The 23,416-nt window shown below is 35.6% G+C and overlaps 1 protein-coding gene across 14 annotated transcripts in view; it reads right to left on the bottom strand.

Annotated features, from left to right (window-relative positions):
* The window catches only part of CADPS2 (calcium dependent secretion activator 2), a 589,108-nt gene that overhangs the window by 146,400 nt on the left and 419,292 nt on the right, over window positions 1-23,416 (bottom strand). For 13 of the 14 annotated variants that reach the window (XM_021715434.1, XM_008063869.1, XM_021715437.1 and 10 more), the window contains 2 exons: window positions 21,570-21,706; window positions 18,827-19,014 (listed from right to left, as the gene is read on the bottom strand). In XM_021715434.1, coding sequence (XP_021571109.1) covers window positions 18,827-19,014; window positions 21,570-21,706 — 325 coding nt within the window. Of the gene's footprint in view, window positions 1-18,826; window positions 19,016-21,569; window positions 21,707-23,416 lie in introns of all 14 variants that reach the window. The other variant, XM_021715440.1, reaches the window with a different exon arrangement.

Here is a 23,416-nt window from a genome sequence, read left to right as displayed (position 1 = left end):
AAGAAAACAGACTAGCTATGTTCCTCTTCAAGATTTTTGCGTTCAACTAAACATCCTTATGGAATCAGTTTGAGTTTCATTAGGGATATTTTCAAAGCTACTAAGACAAAAAGACACCTTCTTTTATTAAGATTACATTTGAAACTATAAAATATGCCTAATACAGGGGCTTAGAATTTGTTCTATATCAGTTTAAGTGTTCGGTCATATAGCAATCATGTGAAACTCTAAACATACACATTTTAGCTGTTAACCTGTTACCTAGCATAGTGGTCCCCAATTTTTTTGGCATCAGGGACTGGTTTTGTGAAAGACAATTTTTCCATGAACTGAGGGTGGGGAAGTGGGTAGGGGGATGGTTTTGAGATGATTTAAGTACATAACACTTACTGTGCACTTTATTTCTTTGGTTATTATATTGTAATCTATCATCAAGTAGTTATACAACTCACCATTAAAAAAAAGAGGTGCAGATGAAAGTGGTAAATAAAATAATGGGTGAACCATGTGAGGACTAAAATAAATGTTGAATTCTGACTTAAAGCCTGACACCAGATGCAGCTGTACAATTAAGTACATCAGCTCATTTGCCACTCACTGATAGAGTTTTGATATGAGTCTGCAAGCAATGGATTAATTATGGTCTCTGCACAGTCAAACCTTACTACTAATGTTAATCTGTATTTGCAGCCATTCCCCAGCACTAGCACCACCACCTTAGCTCCACCTTAGATCATCAGGCATTCGATTCTTATAAGGAAAGTGCAACCTAGATTCCTTGCATGCGCAGTTCACAACAGGGTTTGTACTCCTATGAGAATCTAATGCCACTGCTGATCTGACAGAAGAAGGAGCTCAGGCAGTAATGTGAGTGATGGAGAGCAGCTGTAAATACACATGAAGCTTTGCTCACTTACCCACCACTCATCTCCTGTTAGGTGGCCCTGTTTCTAACAGGGTGATTCAAGCATGTAATACTTATTGTATACTTTTTAAATTTCTATTATTATTACATCATAATATATAACGAAATAAGTATATAACTCACCATAACAAAGAGGTATAGAAGAAAGTGGTAAATAAAATAAAATAATGGGTGGGTGTTTTTTCTTCTTATGGTGAGTTGTATAATTATTTCATTATATATCATAATGTAATAATAATATAAATAAAATGCACAATAAACGTTATGTGCTTGTATCATCCTGAAACCATCCCCTATTCCATCCCCAGGTATTGGGGACCCCTGACCTGGAGGAGAAAAACATTAATCTCATATTCATTGCAAAACCTGTTTATATATTTCAATAACAAAATGAATTTTTTGAACTTGACAATTGACACCAGTCATTTTCTACCTTATTAGCTTATTTCTCTTAAGATTATATTTGAATTCCTAAAGACTTTTGCATTCATCATTCCAGTGTATTAATTTTAATGCTTATGTATAAAATAGGGAGAAACAGGAATTATTTAAAATGAAGAAAAATGAATGCTTAAAATAACATTGCCAATAAGATTTTTATTTGATGATCTCATTGTTTTTTAAACATGCATATATTCATATGAATGTGTATATCTATGTATATATGTTTGATGCTTGTTAACTAGTCAATTAGGATAAAAGTAATTAATTTTAAACTTATGCCTGAATCATACTGACATAATTACCTATTATTTATATCAAAGTCTCATTTAAGTATATTTTTTTCCAGTATACAGTAACTAATTTGTTACTTCAGAAATTTACATGCTGTTGGAATTCATGCTTTTAGAACATTTCTTACAATTATATTTCATTTCTGAATAGGGAAACATCAATTATTTAATTTCACATTCAGAATAAGACATCAATAACATTTATTCCATCAGAATGCATTTTGAATGTCAACTATGGCAAAACTAACAGCAAAGTATTGGTCTTTCAAGTACTTTTAGAAAGTAGAAAAAATCTGAGGTATAAATCATAAAACCATGAACTATAAGCTGATCCTAATGTTTTATATTAATTTAATTATAAATTTTTCACATATTACTTCAGAATCAACTCCCATTGAGTAAATATTAGCACAAAATCCAGACTGTAACCTATGAATAAGCACTGACAATGATCACAAATGTTCACCTGAGGAGTCCTACATAAATAATTAATTTGGGAATTTGGACATTCAGATGAAAACTATATCTAAACCATGTTATTATGTAGAAAACAATAAAAACTCCTACCATAAAGTTACAGGTGGTTATTTCACTAAAATTACCTATTAGACCTTGATTAAAAGAGCAAAGGACTTTTTATTAGTCTGTTGATTGACACAATCCTTTGGCTTAGCTCTCCAGCAGACACAATATGGTTAAATTTGAGTGAATCTTCCTGTTTGGTTCAATTGTTAGACTTCACTGTGGCAGACTGCTACCTGACAGAATGGAGCCAGGGATTCAGGCGATGGCAGGTGAGAAATTCAGAGGAAGCTCACTGTATTAACCTTCACTATGATAAAGACTGTTATATACCGTGAAGGACTGTCATTTCATTGAGTTTATCACTAAATTAGGTACAAATCCAACAGGTTAAGCCCAGGGCTTAACAATTTGGACTTACTTTTATTGTCCTTGTTTTAGTGTATGTACTAGACTAGATACTACTGAATATTAGGTACATAAAGTAGACTTCTATCTCTAAATTATTGATAATAAACGGCAACTTTGCTGCAGTCAACTCTTAAGGTAACAGTTCCTCTTACAATAAATTCAAACACTTCCTGTGTCATCATCTTCCTTCTCACTGTAATTATTAAAACAAACATAGCAATTACAGAATTTTAAATATGCATCTGGGACTATGCTAGCTATTTTATATGTAGAATGACACAAAATGCTTACAGCAATCCTGCCTCCAGTTTCTAAGAGAGAAGGCTCTGGGAGGTTAGGCCACTTCCCCACAGTGGTCACATAGCTGAGAAGTGTAGGAGCCCGGACTTGAACCTAGTTCCCTTGTATTCCAAAGCCAGAGCCCTTAGTGCCCATGCCTCACTCTTTTCCCCCTATATTTCACAAAAATAATAAAATATAGAGTATGACTTTAAAACGGCATGGTGCCTCAAGCCTGTAATTGCAGTACTTTGGGAGGCCAAGGAGAGAGGATTGCCTAAGCCCGGGGGTTCGAGGCCAGCCTGGACAACTTGATGAGATCGCGTCTGTACAATAAATCAAAAAGTAAGCTGGGCGCACGCCTGTAGTTCTGGTTACTTGGAAGGCTGAGGTAGAAGGATTATCTGAGCCCAGCAGGTCATGGTTGTGGTGGCCATGAGTGTGCCACTGCATTCCAGCTTGGGCAACAGAGTGAGACTCCAACTCAAAAAAAAATTAGACCTCGGAAGCTGTATCTGAGAATAATGGTGGGAGTATTATAAATACCCTTACTTTCATCAGACATTTTATATTTGGCTTGTATAAGGTGAAGAGTTTACAAATCAGTAACAATTAAAATATATTATCTACCAATGAATCAGTGATTCAGTTAAAGAAGACTTGAATAAAGGAAGTCCTAACGCTTGCTCTTTCACACATTATAAAATATGTACTTGCAAAAACCTTGAGAGAAATCTAAACCAGCTATATTTATGAATGTTTATTTAGTAGCCTCAGAGTAAAAGAAGTGGAAAAATTATAGTTTATATAAGCTCAGTTCATCCATTCATTTCTGTCAGCTCTACCTTTAAAATCCATCCAGAACCTGACCATTCTCTGACCGCTTTTACTGCTATTCTGCTGGTCTTGAGTCCTGGCGACCCACATGGTGATCCTCTTCAACCCACTACTGTGAACCTCTTCAGTACTCCTTGGCTCAAAACCCTGCAAGGTGGCACTTGACATAAAAACCAAAGCCTTTGCCACGGTCTGTAAGTCCTATCAGCCCACTCCTGACATGCACTGCCCTCATCTCCCCCCTCACATGCTCTGTCCCTCCATCCATGCTGGCCTCTTAGCCAGTCCTTAGACACAGGAAGCATGCTCCAGCCTCAGGGCCTTTGCAAGTGCTGCTTCTTATGCCTGGGAGCTCTTCCTCTAGCTATTTGAAGGGGACCCCCCCACCAAAACCCAGAATTATCATTTTGGAGGGCAGGCCCCTTGTAGTATACTTGGAATTTGTTCCTCCGGATCAAATACCAATCAAAGCTTTTATCTGGAAGTTTTGAGAAGGCTGCATCATGATTTGTAAACCATGTCCTGAGTTGTGGCAAACAGGTGACTGGTTCTTCCACCATGAAAAGGTACCTGCCCACACCACGCTGAGTGCTCAGCAGTTTTTGACCAAAAAAGGCATGACTCCCGTGTCCCACCCTCCCTGTTCACCCCAGCTCACTCCCAGCAACAATTTTTTGTTTCCCTGGATGAAAAAAGTCCTCATAGGGAAATGCTTTTCTCATGTGGAAGAGGTGGAACACAAAAACGGCAGAAGCACTAAAAGACATCACAACTGAAGAGTTCAAAAGTGGTTTTGAGCAGTGGAAAAAGCATCTCAATAGGTGTACTGTATCAAACAGAGAATACTTTGAAGGTAACTGAAGTTTAAACATGTAAGAATAAATATACAATTTTTAATAAATAAATTCTGGGTTTTTTTGTGCCTCCCTTGTATACATATATACATACTCTCATACATACACACGACTTGTTAACTCACACTCTTCTGGTCTCTACTTAGATGATCCAGGATTAGGAAGGTTATCTCTAACCATCCTAATAGGAATTTGCACAGGCCATTTGTTCTTTAATACACTTTATTGTTGGCCATTGTACATATGGCTGCCATCTGATGTGATATATTTATCTATTTGTTTATTGCCTGCCACTATTGTGCTGTATTCCTAGTTCCTAGAACAGAGGCTGGCATATTGCTGATGTTCAATGCATCTATTATAAAGAAAGGAGTGGGTGATATATAGAATATAAAAATATGAGTTCTTTAAAATTATGGGAATTCATAAATTAGTAATATAATAAGTCATTATTATTATTGCTTATTGGTATTAATAGAGTGTGAATTATTTGGAACACTTTTTATCATAACCATGCAACAGTAGGTAAAATATGAAATTTTGTGAAAAGTAAATGGAAGCAGGAGTTATAGTTAAGTATACTGGATTAAAAGATCTCTAACAAAAACTAGCAAGTATTTACACTTAGCAGAAAAGCTTTAGTGTTTAGTCCCATTTTAATTAATAGTGAAATAATTTTCTTTAAAGCTCCCTACATAATAAAAGTAAAAATAATAATGCCTATTTGATGGTGATAAAAAGACTAAGTTAAAATTTGGTCATTTTTGTCTGGGAATGGTGGCTCAAGCCTGTAATCCCAGCACCTTGGGAGGCCAAGGTGAGAGGATTGCCTGAGCCTGAGGGTTCGTGACCAGCCTGGGCAACTTGGTGAGACCTCGTCTCTACAATATATCAAAAAATTAGCCATGCATGTTAGCACGCGTCTGGTAGCTCTGGCTACTTGGAAGGCTGAGGCGGAAGGATCGCCTCAGCAGGTTGACACTGGGGTGGCCATGAGTATGCCAATGTACTCCAGCCTGGGCGACAAACTGAGACTCTGACTCAAAAAAAAAAAAAATTGGTTATTTTTAATTCTAACATAAAAGATCAATTTTCTGAATCAGATATTAAGTGGAATTTAACAGTTAAGTATTAAAGTGGTTAAAGGAAGGGTATTCTCATGTATGAAGGTTCAATATTTTCACTTTTTCCTGAGGTGTGTAGTTATTGAAGATATATGATTTCAATTAAAAAAAGGGTTCTGTAAAAGAAGTTTAAGATATGAACAAATGATAAAACACAGATGAAAAGCAGATACACTTTTAGTTACAGATGAAGTCAAGCAAGTTATGACATGGAAAGTCTTTCTGGTATTAAATAATAAGCAACTGAACACCAAATACTGTTGTGTCTTTGTTAATTATACTCCAATGATTCTTACAAAACAGAATTTGTGCAATAGAACCTTCTGTCACTGATGCATAATGGCCTGATCATATATCTGACTATTTTGTTTTCAGAGAAACCATTACACACACACATACACACACTGGTGTGTATACATACTCTATACATGAGTGCACACATAAACATACAATATCTTTTTTGAAAGGCAGATTCATCCAAAAAATAGTTCATGAGGTGTATCCATTAATTTTATTAAATTTCTCTGTGACTAAAGAATTTTATAATTTGTGCTATTCTTCCATCTGACAAATTAAGGCACTAAAACACATACATACACACACAAAATCTTTTTTATATATTGGATATTTTTATCTTACTGACCAATTCTTCCTGTGATAAGTGCAACAGGAGCTCTAAATTGAGAAAGATGTTTTTAAAAGACAATGCAGGAACAAGGGGAATAAACAGTATTACTAATCTATTTTCTATTATCTCTAATGACTTCTGGGGTAGAACAAATAAGACAGTTTCTACAAAGGTAAGGAACAATTATACTACAGATTAAGAAAGATCTCAAAGAAAAAGGGTACAAAACTTGGCACAACAAAAGGATAGAAAACTGCAGAATCAGGCATTTGAGAAGCCAGGCATAACACCTTGTCAGTGAAGGAATTTTCTTAAATATTCCGATATGTGCTAACTTAGTAGCTTCACTTCCCTTGTTTGAACAGTGTGAAGTTCCCACATTTTATAGTTCCCTTTTCCAGTATAATGCAAATTTCAGAGGTTATAACAGCAATAAAAACCAATGGTGGCATGTTTCACATCCATTTCTTTTGAGTACATTCGAGACAAGAAGACTTATTGGCTGCCAACATTTTCTAAAACATGTAAGGAACAGTGATACTGTGAGATGTTCCAAGAAAATGGGTTTAAAAGCCCAAATATTTTTTGAACATCACAAGCTATGTAACCCTCTTGGAGGTTCTTTGTACAACCATGGTATATTAAGGAATCTGAGAAGACCACCTGAAAAGAAATTTGTTTAAGCAGCACTTTCTAAAATTATTTAGCCACGGAATCTCCCTACAATTAAAAATTTATAGTTTATTGCTGAGAAATATGTGTTCTGTTACTTGATGAAAACTTTAATATCCTCTATGGTTACTTCCCTCAATCATTTTTTTCCAGCTGGACAGCTTCTAGGTACTTCAGGGATAAATGTGTTCTCAGCTTTATATCTCTAGGTGTCTGCATATTGCCTGGTACTGAGTGTTCAGCAAGCTTTTGGGTTGAATGAATATACCAGGGTTAACACTGTATAGAAAAGTATGATTAAACTGATGAGACAGATTCTTCTCAACACCCCCTTCCCCACCTCCAACTCACCAGGTAAGTTTGTTTGTCCTGGAAGTTGGGTGGTTTGTTGCAAAAGACTATTTCCCAAGCAATGAGTGGGCAAATGACAAAGTTCCTGGTGCCTTAGAGTTTCTTACAGGCTTCTTTTCACCTGCCCTCTCCTATGAGGAATGTATAACATCTTAGCTTCCTCTAGAGAGAGTGAGAAGGGGAGAGACACCTAGAGGGTGGTATTTCTGAATTGTCAATTCTGCCTGCAGCACAGCAGGTAAAAGCCACTTTGCACTTCGTGTATTTCCCACCAATATCCATTTGTGAACAGAATGGAAAGGAGAGGATGTCACAGCATGAGAATAAGAAATGATGGAAGATGATGAGGGAGAAAACAGTAATCCCTTCTTTTTTGTTTCCTGAACTATAACATATCCTATTGTTTCAATCGACTGATATATCATCTGGAGGGTCACATATAATGTGTGTCCTTTCACTTCCTTTATCATTTTAAATTTCCAGAAGAAGGAATGAATTTGATCCTTATATGTTCATCGAGATAGAAGAAACATTTTCTATGAGAAGATATTTTAGAAGATGAAATTCTGAAATCATATTCTTCTCATTTTACAAACATTCCTCCTTTATAATTCTTTCCTTGTTTGAATTTTGTACTGCATGCTAATTTCTTTAGAAGTTTTAAAAAGAGTAGATATCTCTACAGTGAAAGAAATAATCTGACCCTATGAAGATACAAGATCTTGTGATTTACTTTTTATTAGAATGGTGATGAATAGGCCAGGGACTGAAAAGTGTTTGATAACTGGCCTCTCATGGGACCACTTTCTTGGACTAATCCAAACTAAAATCATTGCTGTTCATAATTCAAGAATTCAAGAGAAACAAAACACCAAGAGGAATTTAAAATAAAAATAAAGAAAATTAAGGATAATATAGGTGGGTCCCTGATATAAATATTACCCTTTGCCCTATACCTAATATTTTTTTAAAAACATGTATTGTAATTAAAGGACTTTATATACATCATACTTTAAGAGATAGAATCAGAAAAATAACAACAACATAAAAAATTTCCCATAGTTGTCCAAACCAAAAATAACTGGTAATATCACTTTATAAATATAATTTTAGTCTTCTTCCTATAAATCTATAGGCATTGTACATTCTGATTCTTAATTTGATTTTAATGAACTGTAAACATTTCCCCACATCACTTACATATTCTAATTTTTAATGAAATGATATTTCATTAAATGAATGTGTTATAACTTATTAATCCAATTCTTCATTAGTAGAAATGTAGGCTTTTCTCCTCTATTTTTTCCACCATAATTAGTGCTTCAATTATACTGTATATTTTAATCTTTAATGTTATAGTATATATTAGTGCTTTAATCTTATACTATATATTTTAACCCATATTAAATTTTTTCCTTAGGATAAAATCCTAAAAGTATACTGCTAGGTTAAATGCATGATATTTTCAGGTATTTGATATATATTGCAAAATTACTTTTTAAAAGAGCACATAGTTAGCTTACAATCTGACCTGCAGGGCATAAAATTATGAATTTCCCTGCAATCTAATAAACTGTGGTCTTTATCATTTGTTACCATCATTTTCAATTGTATATATTAAAAAGGGAATATGTTTGCTTTAATATGTTAACTTCTGTGATGTAAAATGATGCTAGCTTGCCAGCTAGGTAGGGCCTTTATTGTGTACCATAAAAATAATTGCAGTTGATTAATTAAAAAAATTCAATTGTCATCTCAAGAAGTTTCACAATCTATCACCTATAATATCTGTAAACAGATGGTTTAATGTCACTCATTTTTTTAAAATCGATAAATGCTGATAGAATAGTTAGCCAGGTCATGGAACAAAATGTAAGCACAATAGAAATGGTTCCTGCCCCATCAGAGTTTATGGTAGAGAAAGGCACACAAAATAAAAATTAGACAATAAGTATATGATCACATTTAAGAAGGGCAGAAGTACAAAGACTGATCTAATTTGGAGTATCAGGGAAGGATTCAGTTTGGAAATGATATGTAACCTGAGATGTGATGGATAAGCTGCAGTTAATTAGGTGAAAACTGAAGCAGAGGAAGGTATGGAGAGAGTCTAGGAGGTTCTTCAAGGTAATGTGCAGTTGATTTTTCAAAATTTAAATTTTATCATGTGAATTTTGCTTCCAGGATAGTGAACCGACTTGATACTCAAAAAATCTCTCTTCACCACAAAACCTCTAAATGCTGCACAGGCCACAACTAACATATGTCAGATGTTCTGCACATATAAGAGTGTAAAATAATTCTCCCAAGGACATGGGAAAAAAAAATGAACTAGAAGCTGAAAACAGAGTAAGAGTGAATTTGAATACCAGGGATGCCTTAGGGGCAAATGCCAACCCAAGAAGATTTTGGAACTGTGTTCAGGGGAACAGATCACTGGGTCATAGCTCTAACTTGGGTGGGCTACTGAGCCTGAGGAGTCTGCATAAAAGCGGGACCTTTGAATGGACTATACTGTCAGTGAAAGCAAGTTTACACTCCTAGTACCAAGAAAAACCAAGCACCAATCCTTTTTGGAAGGAAGCATTCTCAACCTAGGTCTTGTAGAAGTTCCACAGGTTATTAATTTTTTAAGTATATGTTCTTACTACAAAAGTACATTAGTAGCACATAAGAAAACAAATGACCATGGCAAAAATAACCACACTTAGGAATTTCAGTTATTGGAACAAGAAGAATATAAAACAATTAATTATAAAAGGTATAAAAGGTCTAAGGAAACAAACAAGAGAATCAAGCCAAGAATGGAGCAAGAGAAATGTTCACAAATGACCACATTTCCAAAAGAACCAAAGAGAATTTCCAGAACTAAAAAATGTAGCAATTGAAATGAACAACTCAACAAGTGTGTGAAAAAGTATATGTTATGACTGAAGAAAAAAGTGAAGAATAAGAGTTGACAAACTATTTAGTTTTTGCAAATGAAGGTTTATCGAAACAAGCCCCAGTCATTCATGTATATATTATCCACGACTTCTTCTACACTGCAGTGGTAGAGTTCTACAGTTGTAACAAACACTATATAGCCCACAAAGTCCAAAAGATTTGCCATGTTTATTACTGAGCTGCTCACACAAAAAGTTTGCAAACACCTGAACTAGAAGATAGAATTTAAAACATTACACAAAATATAGCTGGAGAGTTGATGAAATAAGTAGAAAGACAAGAAATAAGTAGATTTTGTATCTATTTGTGTGTGTGTGTGTGTGTGTGTGTGTGCGTGTGTGTGTGGGGGGTGTGTGTGTGTGTGTATACACATATACAATAAGTATACAATTACCTTTAGAAAGGCAAATTTTATTATGCATGTATATATATACACGCACAAATCTATCTATAAATCTACATATATACACATACATATATTGACATTTTATCTTCCATATCTCTTTCATATATATTAGAGACATCAAGAGACACAGAAGATAAAATGCCAATACACGGGTAATTGGAGTTTCAGAGGACAAGAAAAAGACTGAAAGAAAGTGTGTTATACCAGAGAGTAAGAAAGTGTCCAAAAGACAAAAGAGAAAGGCACATCACAGGGAGCCAGAATAAAAGAGATCTAAGTGGTTAAAGCCGGGACATTTTGAGCAACAAAATAACCCAAAATATAAAATAATTATACTTGAATCTAAATGGATATAAATATATGGCTAAATAACTAAGTAAATAAGAGAGAAGAGACAAATATTCTTTAGAGATGAATTTCAAAGACTATACGTAAATAGTTCCCCTTCCAGGATGTGGGATTAAATTTCCCTCTCCTCTTCAGCATGTGCTGGTCTTAGTGATTTCCTTCAAAACAGAGCATGAAAAAAGAAAAGAAAATCTTTACAGTGAAGAAATGTGACCAACACTACCAAGATGTCATGTAGATATCATGTACCTCTTGATAGAATGTATGAGAAGGGTATCTTACTTCTTTTCAAAACCCTATAACCACAGGCTAATCATGCAAATGTCAGATAAACCCAAAATGAGGGACATTTGACAAAACACTCTCCAGTGCTCCTCAAAACTCTCAAGATCATGAAAAGCAAAAGAAGACTGAGAGATTTCCATATATCATCATGACAAGTAAATGCAATTTGGTACACTGAATTGGATCTTGGAACAGAAAAAAAGAATATCAATTTAAAACTGGTAAAATCTGAGGAAGAATTGGTGATTAGTTAATCGCAGTGTGTCAGGGTTGGTTTCTTAGTTTTGACAAATGCCCCAGGGTAATGTGTAACAATAACACCGGAAGAAACTAAAACATAAAAACTATGTACTGTCTGTGCAACTTTTCTGTAATATGAAATTACTCTAACTACTGGGTACGGAGGTATGTGCCTGCAGTCACAGTACTTAGGAAGCCTGAGGCAGGAGGATCGCTTGAACCCAGGAGTTTGAGACAGGTCTGTGCAGCATAGTGAGACCTTTTTCTCAAAAAAAAAAAAAAAAAATTGGCTGGGCATGGTAGCATGCATCTGTAGTCCCAGCTACAAGGGAGGCTGAGGTGGGAGGACTGCCTGAGCCCAGGAGGTCAAGGTCGTGGTAAGCTGTCATCATGCTTCTGCACTCCAGTCTGGATGAAAGAGTGAGACTCTGACTCAAAAAATAAAAGTTAAATAAAATAACCATAAAAGAAAAAGTATATTTAAAATAATAAAGTTCAATAAAGCCAAAAGTTTCTCCTTTGAAAAGAACAATAAAGTTGATAAACTTTTGGCAAGATGGATTGAGGAGAAAAATGAAAGATAAAAACAAACAATATTAGAAAGGAAATTAATTAGTTAGAGGAAATTAATTAGTCACCATGGTTGGCAATCCAGGTTGATGAGTTTATCAATGTTGACAATAAGGCAACCAAGTTTGTTTTTGTGCAATGTATTTTTCAGGCGAATGGGCATGAGGATATGTTTTGTGCACTTTCGTTGCCAGCCAATACCACAGCTACAGAACTACTCAAGTCTTTGTATGATTTACACCTCAAGAAAACTGAATTGGTCATTTTGTGTCGGTATATGCATGGACAAGAGTGGCTGCCATGACCAGAGGGGTTTCTAGTTTCACTACTTGAGTCAAAGAGGTCACTTCCAAATGTGAGTCTACACATTGAGTCATCCATAGAGAAGTGGTTCCTAGTCGAAAACAATGTCTTGCAGAATGTGATTAAAATTATCAACCACATTAAAGTGCATGTTCTCATATTTGTTGGCACAGCTCTGAGGTGATGGATGTAAAGCACACACGTCTTCTCTTATACACAGAAGTGAGATGGTTTCTTTTTTGAGTTGGAGTCTCACTCTGCTGCCCAGGCTGGAGTAAGTACTCAGGTGATCCTTCTGCCTCAGCCCTCCAGGTAGCGGGAACCACAGGCATGTGCCACCACACCTGGCTAATTTTTTGACTTATTGTAGAGACAAAGTCTCACCATGTTGCTCAGGCTGGTCTCAAAACCCTGTGCTCAGGCAATCCTCTTGCTTCCATCTCCCAACGTGCTGGGATTACAGGCTTGAGCCACCAAACCCAGTGAAATGACTTCTAAAGGTAGATCATTGGTCAGACTTTCTGAGTTAAGAGAACTGCTCCAGAGATTTCTTTTAGCAAAACAGTCACCATTAACAGCACATTTCAGTGAGAGAATGGGTCTCAACATTTGTTTACTAGTGTGATATATTGAACCTGCTCAACGCACTCAACCTAACACTTCAGGGGAAATGACAACTATGTTCAGGATAAAGTGGTTACATTCAAAGACAAACTGGAATTATGGGGGTGATGAGTGAACATTGGGATTTTTGACACATTTCAAACATTAGCAGAGGTTTTGAAAGAGACTGAGCCAGGGCCTTCTTTCTCCCAGCTGGTGCATGACCTCCTGTCTCAGCTTTCAAGAGTCTGAGCATTACTTCCCAACCACAAAAGATCCCCAAACTAGGAAGGAATGGTTCCATGACCCATTTGTGAACAGACCAGGTGAATTGACTTTGTCTGTGCTAAAAGAAGGTCAACTGCTTGAGACTGCAAATGATGGTGGCCTTCAAAGTATGTTCAAGACAACTTCACGTCTCCATATGTTCCAGATTAAAGTCAAGGTGGAATATCCAGAGATTGCTACAAAAGCACTGAAAACCCTGCTTCCTTTTCCGACATCCTATCTTTATAAATCAGAGTTTTCTGCAGTGGCAGCAACCAAAACGAGATCACGGGGTAGACTGAACACGAGCAACACACAATAAAAGTACACAATAAATATAAAGTGCTTGAATCATCCTGAAACCACCTCCTCCTGCCCAATCCATGGAAAAACTGTCTTCCACAAAACAGGTTCCTGATGCCGAAAAGGTTGGAAACTGCTGACTAGAATGCATTCCTTGATATCCGTCCCTTCTGCCTTTGTACATTTAGCACACAGGATGAACCCTGTCAGACCAACCACATTACACAGGGGTCACCTTGCTTACAACATGTGACCTGACTTTCCACCTGCCCTCAAAGTGAGTCTCTAGATTTGTAGTTTGTGTGATATTTATACTCTAACGCACGTACCTGAGACTAGAATTAAAAAGTGGGAGAGGATATTTTGATGATTCTACTTGATGCAATTATCTATGATTTTATTAAAAAGTGCATCACTCTCTTTTAAAATTACAGATAGGAGGTTGGGGCACGATTTCCAAAGTGACAATCAAGGAGAAATGTTAGCATCTGTATGACAGAGTATTGTGATACGATGATTTGACTGATGCCCATTAAGGTGGCCTACCACTCTGTGACATGATCTGGAATCCATAGAAAATAGGGATTCTTTTGTCTATAAGCTTCAGTCATGTTGTGCTCTTGTACCCTGCACTTGAAAGCGAGCACATCTGAGCTGGCCTTTGTCAGGCATGCTGCAGCTCTAAGATCGCCCTACTAAACTGTAGAAGAGTCAGTGAATATACCGCATGCCTTACATTAAACTGGGACAAAAAAGCCATTTTGTGTTGCTGCGTTAGTTTCCCTACCCTCAGCCTGACTTACAAAACTAAGATGTATAACCACACATATCAACCTAGAACTTTGCCCTGTCACGCATTCTCTGAAAGTCTCTTTTCTCCTTCCTGTCAATACTTAGAGGCACTATGGCTGAATGAGTGGTTGTGTTATTCACGATGTGTGTGGCTATCATCCTGAATGAGTGTGTTTCTGTCCTTGACTCACTTTTTCTTTCTTCCTTTCTTTTTCTCTCTTTTCCTCAGTCTTAGCACCAGTCAGACCTTTTCTGTTTAACTCTATTCTTTTATTTCTGAAACACTCAGAGTGCTATTCAGAGATGTATCTGTACAGAAAGAACACACCTAGAGAGCTCAACATTGTGTAATAGGATGTGCTCCCTGAAAAATTTCAAATCCAGACAGCACTGTTGTCCTTCACTTCAGTCAATAACAAAAGGCAATCTTCTTTCCTTTTGAATTTGTGACAGAGGTAGTTCAGGTAATGAGCAAAACGACTCTCTGAATGTGTGTCTTGACAGATGTAAAAATGATCATAAAAAAATACTATGGCAAACAATGTAGATAAGTCAGACTTGACATTGACAGTATTTTTAACAAAAGTCTGTATAAATATCGGATGCCACAGACATGTGTAAGAGAAGTGCATTTTCACAAGGGGGGTTTGCTAAAACCTGAATATACTATTAGCAAAGAAATTAAGAGTATAATTACATGCACATGGAAATATTTCTACTTAGCATGAGGTACAGCTCCGACCATTTATTTTTCAGTTTTCCTCGTCTCACACTTTATATCCTTGTGAGCTATGTCACAAAGGAAAGCACATTAGAATAATAGCAGTAATCAATAATGATGACAAAGTATTTTATGATTATGTAATACCTTCACATTACTATTTCCCCCATTCATATTTGAGAACTCTGATTCTCAGAAAGGTTAAGTGATTTGCTGAACATGGGTCATATTGCAAATTTCGGAACCAGGATTCAAGTAGAGGTCTTTTACCTCTTTCTAGTCTTTCATTATGGAACCATGATATTTCTGAACGATATTGGTGAGACTGTAAACATTATAAGAAACATCATAATTTTCAGCTTATCTTGGGTAATTTCTACCCTAAATTGAGATGTACATTTCTCTAAAACTTATACTTCTTTGTCTTAAGCTACATGGCACCTAAATGTTGAATCAGAGATTGACTCAAATTTCTATTCTAAAACACCAACAGAGATACCTGAATATCTACATAGTTTATTCTTTTTGGAAAATGAAGTTAAAGTGTAATATTAAAGATAATATATGCATGAATGTATAAACAAAACGTGAATTACACATTACAGAGTATCATTATAAAGAAAACAATAGTTTTACAGAATAAAAGTAACTATGGCAACCTATAGATTCAAATCAGGCTGCCTTCCAGGCAGGTAGCAGCTTCTAGTTGCCTCAGTAACTTTCCATTACAGCGTGTCTCAAACACATACATTTTGGAGGCACATTAGCTGAATTTGTCAATGTTCTCAATTTAATTTTACCTTTCTGTGTTGATGACTAAAATAATCTGATTAGAAAATATTCTTGGGACTTGTCTGTTTTGCTGCAACCTTCCCATCCCCTGGCATTTCAGAGAGCTGCCTCCATGAGAATGCCTATTTTTTTTATATCCAGGAAATGAGACAGTTTTAGTAAAACAGTTCCTGACATTGGCTATCAGCAATCAGCCATCCAAACTGCCCTGTGAAGTCCCTTCCTTTGCTAAGACTTAATTTGGGATAATGAAAAAAGACTTAATTTGGGATAATGAAAAAAGAAAGAAAAGAAAAGTACAATTAGCAACATTCTCCTAGTTTCCAGGCAAGGCTGGGCTTCAAAATAAGGTGAAAGCCTAAATAGATTCTAAGACGAGGATCAGTCTTATTCTATTATGGATCAAGAAATGGCATTGAGAACTTCAAATATTTATTTTATATCCACAATACACAAAACACTGTGTCAAGGTATGTGGAGGACAATAGGTGAGTGAGAACTAGTTTTTGCCTTCAAAATCTGATCTAGTGGAATAGGAACAGGTGTGTGTGTGTGTGTGTGTGTGTGTGTGTGTGTGTGTGTGTGTGTGTGTGTGTGTGCAGGTGTGTGTTTACATGTAGCACAAAAGTTTATATGACAAGGTCATGATATAAGTAGATAAAATGTTTTCAGGGTTTGAATGAATTAACAGAAGTCTTCCTAGAGGAGTTTTGGGATATTTGACTTTTAAAAACTGAGAAAAAGAGAAACACTACATGGAGAATAAACAGGATTTCTTCAGTAAAATTACATGGAGATAAGACTGGGTAGATAGAATGGGATGATAATGGCGAGATGTTAATACTATAGCTTGGAATCTATTTTTAATGCAATAAACAGATAAAAATCACTGAAGTCTTTTGGAATAGGAGTATGATAAAAGTTAATCTGTAATTTTGTGGGTAGTAGATAGACTACTATAGAAAGAAAAAAGTAGTAGAGAGATGAATTAAGAGATATAGGCAAGAAAAAAATGAAGTTCAGAATTAGGGTAGATACAATGACAATGAAAAAAGAAATCTGAGGTGCACTATGGAGAAAAAGTATTGATGCTGGCAATAAATTGGGTCTAGGAGGAAAAAGAAAATATGAATAAAAATTAATGGGCTATTAATGGAAGATATAGAAATACAAATAATGAAGTCATTCATTCACTCTTCAAATATTTCTTGAATACTTATTTTGTGCTAGACACTCTGCTAGAAGTTATAGGAGGTAGAGGAGTTGGCTTAGTGAAATGATGGATTTAATTTTATACACGAAGAGTTAAAAGTGTGGGCAGAACATTTAAGAAGCCAATTGTCAACAGAGATCTGTAGCTTGGGAGGAGAACTGGGTTGGAATTAGCTATATATGGAGAAGTCATAGTTAATGTTCTGGAAGGAGAGAGATCACTGAAGTACAAAAATTCTCAGAAGGAAGAGCTCAATTTTGAGAATAGATGTGAGAAAAAACACTGCACTGCACTTAGAAATCTGGAAGAACAGAAACTATTAGACAAACTATTATTCATTTTACTGGTTAAAAGACAAAATGAATAAAAGGAGAATAGGGTAGGATGAAGTATGACAAGAGGCTGCTGGATTAGGTCATTAGGTAATCCATTTCCAGAAGCCCCATTAGCAAGGGAGGAGCTAGAAACAAGATAGACAAAATGGTATGGGAAATTTGGCAGGGAAGATAAAGAGAACAATGGGACGGTAGCTTGACAGGATAGTCATAATAAAGACAATATAAACTATTAGTTAACATTTTTTGAACACTCACAAGCCAGGCACTATTCTGAGTGCTTATCATTTATTAATACATTTAATTTCCACCATAATTTATGATTTATGAGAGAGATATTGTTTCTTTGTCTTTTTTATAACTGGGGAAACTGAGATACAAACTGATTAAGAGACTTGCCCACTGAATTGTACCCCACATTTTTAAAACAAATAAATATATTTTTTAAAAAGTCACAAGTTAAGGCTGAGAGAGAGAGAGAGAGAGAGAGAGAGAGAGAGAGAGAGAGAGAGAGAGAAAGACTTGCCCAACATCATACAATCAATACGTGTTCATTTGAACCCAGAAAGTCTGAATTCTGAGTCCCTGTTCCACTATGCAATGCTGTGAGGCCACCTGCAGCTTAGACAGGTTTTTGGGAAGAATACAAAGGAAGAGTAAAAGCAGGAGAGATGGAATAACGATTAAAGCAAGGCCAAAAGGAATGGGATAAAGGAACCTAGCAAAGGCTCTCTGGAAACAAGATTAAGGGAAGAAAAGGAGAATGACATACTCAGATTTTTAAATCCAGAAGTACATAATTGTGGAGGCCAACATTAGGCGATTTTTGGTCATCTTTGTAAAACAAGAGGTGAGGTCATTGGTTCAGAGGGCTAAAAGGGGATACTTGTGTCTCAAGTGTAGAAGAAGAAAGAAGCTGGGAAGAGACTACATAAACCCCATTATTTATCTTTTTTTAAAATCAATGAATGTAGATACCACAGAGGAAAAGTAAAGATGATTAGGTACGTAAAACCTATCAATAAATCCTACCCAGGCACATGTATGCATTACAATAGGAATCATATGGACACTTGAGGCTGTGCAGACCCCAGTACTCAGTGGTACATAAGAACTAAAAGGCAATTTCTAATCTCACAGCTATATTCTCTCTCTCTCTCTTTCAAGTGGCTTTACTAGCAAAAAGAAACATAAAGTGCAGCCCATGTAAATCAACAGCATATTGATGTACATTTTTTCTTTGTTGTTGTTTTTTTTCCTTGTAAGAAGTGTTTGCTATTTAAAATCTGTTACTAGGTGATAATGGCAAAGCACATTTTTCTCTCCCTTCCATAGTCAACCCCATACATTTGCAAGTAAAAATACCTGTTGCCATGCACATGAGAGGCGCAGAATGCAAAGCTGTAATGGAGCAGGGTAGGGTCAATGACAGCACCATTTTCTGAATGTTCCATCAGTTCTGTAAGGTAGCAGAGATGTCTGTGACAGCCTCTCACACCATAACGGGCACAGTACTCATCTAACACAAAGACTTGGCCAGGGCTAAACCAACCCTGCAAAAGAAAAAAGAAAAGACACGTGTTTTTCTTTCTCTATCAAGATTTGCTTTCCTCTAGGCACTTTTAGGCATTATAAGCAGAAACTGCATGAAAGTGTCTTTTGACATGTATTTTATTAAGCAGCATATTTCATATGTTTTTAAAAGAGCGAATGTCCCCAATTTTAAAACTGATTTGGGACACTGGCAACCTAGTGCTGGGCTCTCTTGATTGTAGCAAAGCATGGGCAACTCCCACTTCCCCAGTGTCATTCAAAATTAGTCAAATTTATTCATAGGATCTATGTTACCACGAAGAGTGACACTCCAAAAACTTCAATCCCTTTGAATACATAAAAAGAGAATGGCAAAGAAGACATTAAAATTGAAATTACCTACGTACCAAAAGCATTTTACAAAGTGAACTAAAAGGAAATTTCAGTAAGTCTAGCAGTAGTATACAAGTACTATTTGGGAATTTAAATATCTGGGATATTTTTTTCAGAGTTTAATGTTTTACATTAATTTCTGGTCCTCTTGAAATGAGATGTTAGAATGTTTGTGTGCAAATGCCAATTTAAACAGAAGGCAGCCCGTGTGGCTAACACTGGATGACGGGGTGAGACAGAATTGGTTTATAAAAATCTCAATGAATTGTATGGATTTATATAGATCAATTTAAGATGATAAAGAAGGGAGTGTGGAGAGTTTTAAGAGGGAACAAGATAATCATGCAAGAGAAAGCAAAGAATGGTGAGAAAGAGAAAGACGAGAAAGCAGCAAAGAAAAGGAGGAAGAGGGGGACAAATGACCAGAAGAATACTTACTGTGGTGATGGTGCAGATATTGTATTAGACATATAACACATAGCATATCTTTAATATTTAGAGCCTTCATACATGGTAGTAATTATGATTTCCACGTTACATATAAATAAGCTAAAGTTCAGCAATGTTAAGTGAACCGTCCAAAAACAACACTGCACATCAGTTGTTGAGCCATGATGTACACCTAAGGTCATCACATCTCCAAACACTCTTTCTGATCACATCACATCACATCACACTCACTTTCCTCTCAGTACAGTGGAAGACACTGTAGCGTTGTCCTTAGATCCCGTATTTCACTTGGGGTCATTAACAAAATTAAAACAACTTTTGATAGTTCAATAACTAATGTCATTGAGTGGAATTCAAGAGAATACTCTTCCTTACTGATGCTCACTCTACCTGTACTTGTCCATGGGAAGACATTGTAGGGTTTTGTGATGATTTGTTTTACGCTCTATGTAATCATAAAGTTTGAGTTATATCAGGCTCAAATTATACAATTATATGTAGCATACACATGTGTGGAATAATATATATATATATTCTATATGCATAGAATACATAATTACACAGGTATATATATAATAATAGCTACTTAATAAAAACATCTATAAATTAATTAATGAACTGTCAATGTGATCATTGCAATATGTTGTTTTACTTCTTTCTGTCTATGACATATCTGTAATGAGTGGGGAGTACATACTGTCCACAATCTTATTTTAAAGAGAATGCAACTTTATTGGATGAACTTGCAGGTTGAACATCCCTAATCAAAAGTCCAAAATCTGAAATGCTCCAAAATCCAAGGTTTTTTGAGCACTTACATGATGTTCAAAGAAAATGCTCATTAGAGTAGTTAGGATTTTGGATTTTCAGATTAGGAACCAGTATGTGCAATGCAAATATCCTAAAATAAAAAATAAATTCAGAAATCTGAAAAATATCTGGCTCCAAGCATTCAGGATAAGAGATACTCAGCCTGTACTATACTCAGTGTTCAAGAGATGAAAGTGGTGATAGAAATAGACATATTCTGCCTGCAAAAATTCCAGAAGAGTTGCCATTGACAATATAAATCCTTGGAAAGACATATAGAACTCTTAGGTTATAAAGTTTGGTCCCCACTTTCCGAAGTATCAAACACTCACTCTAAATATTAATGATACTTGGCTACAGTTTCAACAGAGACCTGGTAACAACTTACTCAAATGAATTAGTCTCCTCCTCACTAAAAAATTCAAATGATCTTTGGAGGGTTTAACGAAACTACAACTTTCCTTTTATGTATAGCCCTGGCTGTAGTGTTCATTCCATGCTGACTTTTCCCTGACACTTAGAGGTTGTCCTTCTAAGAACAAAAGAAAGAAACACAGGATATCCCAACATTTGGGAAACAGAATTTTAACCTTCAAATGTCTGACACTGGTCCCATAACAGAGGTCTTTAAAAAAAATCTTTAAATAAATCCTCTGTTTTCACTCAGCCTTCTCTAGAGGGACTGATAAACCACAGTTTAACATCTATTTGAGTCTATCCTCCTGTCTATTGAGTGGCACAGCAGTAGTCTTCAAGTGTATAATTTTCAAATTGGGAAGCAATTGATTCGAATCCTGTATGCCTAACTCCAACTACAGTTATTAAATGAGTCAGGACTAAGATGCTGCTTTATAACAAGTATTTCTCACTTTCTAAAATCTTTTATTCTAACCCATAGGAAATCAGATAGATGTGTACTCACCAAGCAAGAATAGGAATCATTTAGTCTGTGATCCAAAGTCTGCCTCTGGAGTAGTCTAAAAAGAAAGGCGTGGTCAAGCTTGCAGGGATTAGCAGAAATAAACTCATCCATACCATGCTTCTGAAAACGATCTGCATCTGTAAATTCAGAAAAGCATGTAGAGTACATTTATTTTTCTGGATTAATGATGAACAAATACAGTTTTGAAGAATACAAAATTCATGCCTCATTACAGAAGACAATCTCCTGTCAACAAAATAGGATGCCAAGAATTCAGCACATTAACATAAATTTAACGTTTCTGAAGCAAGTAAAAATGACAGAAAAATGTGCAAGTCACTTAGAATGAAAATGTTCTATTTTCACTTAAGTTTGCTTCTTTACATCCATCAGAATAATCATCTTATTTTCCAACTTTGAGAAAAGTTGATGTATTTTAAATTTACATTTACTGGTGGTGGAATTGACTAGAAAGAAGCCAACGTCTATTCATGAAAAACAGCAACGATGGCTAGAAGCCTGTTTTCCAAATGGCAAACTAGAGCAGAAATGAACACAGGCGCTTCAGCTGGATCACTTCCAGTCTTCTTTTTGTGTGGAGCTTTTAATGGGACCATCTTTAATGTAGAAATGCCAACGAACGCTCTCAAGCTTCCAGTTTAAGAGACATAAAAAAGGGAGCATCATGTTTGTGCAAATATGTAGACAAAGCATAACATCCCAAATGGCACTTCAATCAAAGGTCTAAATTTATTGTTCTTTACAGATTGCATCTTTCAACGCCTGGAGACCCTGCGGGTTTATCAAAAGGCAAGCTTTTATGATTGCTTTCATTAATGGTATGTTTTGTCAAAGTCTTCAATGTGAGTTATTTACTAAGTATAGAGAGAAAAAGCCACACATTACCCCAAAGGAGTACTGGGTGTTATTACATTAGCTCTGTTAGAAACATAGTGCATATTGAGCAAGAAATCAGTTATCAAGATAAAAGTGGACTCTTCTCACAATGGTAAGACTGAAGCACCATTGTTCCTTCAAATTCATAGATAGATCTTTTTCTGGCCATCATAAGAAAAGCAGAGTCCTAATGTAAGCTAAGTGTAGTTTCTAAAACCTACATGGTACAACCCTAAAATTGTAAAGGAAAAGAGACAAAAGTTTATTGATTAAACCCAATTATAGAGTCAGGCTCATAATAAAACTCAATATTGATCTGTGGACATGATGCTAACATAATCAGTCACATTTAGATATTTAGCCCAGATCATATTGATCCATGTCAAGTTCAACTTTCAGCCATATTTGTGGATGGAAGAACTATATAATTCAAGCTGAAGGGTCCTCAGAATCACATTTTTTAAAAAAGATACACAAACTAATGTACATTTCATGTCAGTGACAGATATCAAAAGGTGAATGCAGCAAGTAAGCAAATGAATGGTAGTTTACTGATATGTAAGGTATGAAGTTATTATTCGAGAAAATAACATGTGTATTCTTTTGCATTTAACAATTATTTATCTGAATGATTAAATAGATTACATGTGATAAGTTAGTTTTAACTAGACCAACATGAAACTAAACTGCTTCTTTTGAACTGAGAAATGAGACAACTGAACTTCCTTTGTGTTTTATGCTTCTGAAAATCTTTTAATATTAAGTTAAATATATGACACTGTGAAATAATATCAAAAGAGTAGAAGGTAGAATGTTGAAAATGCAAAGCACATATATTATAAAATTGGAAGATTTTGCATGTATTTTAAGAAATTTACTTTACAATCATTTCTCTAAGTAAAAAGTTTCTTTTGGTATCACATTTTAAAAATTAAATTACTGATTTGATA

The sequence above is a fragment of the Carlito syrichta genome, unplaced genomic scaffold (assembly GCF_000164805.1).
Source record: "Carlito syrichta isolate Samal-C Ts95f unplaced genomic scaffold, Tarsius_syrichta-2.0.1 Scaffold307112, whole genome shotgun sequence".
Classification (NCBI taxonomy): domain Eukaryota; kingdom Metazoa; phylum Chordata; class Mammalia; order Primates; family Tarsiidae; genus Carlito; species Carlito syrichta.
The sequence above is the reverse complement of the archived record's forward strand: the minus strand, read 5'-3'. Positions and strand labels throughout refer to the sequence as shown.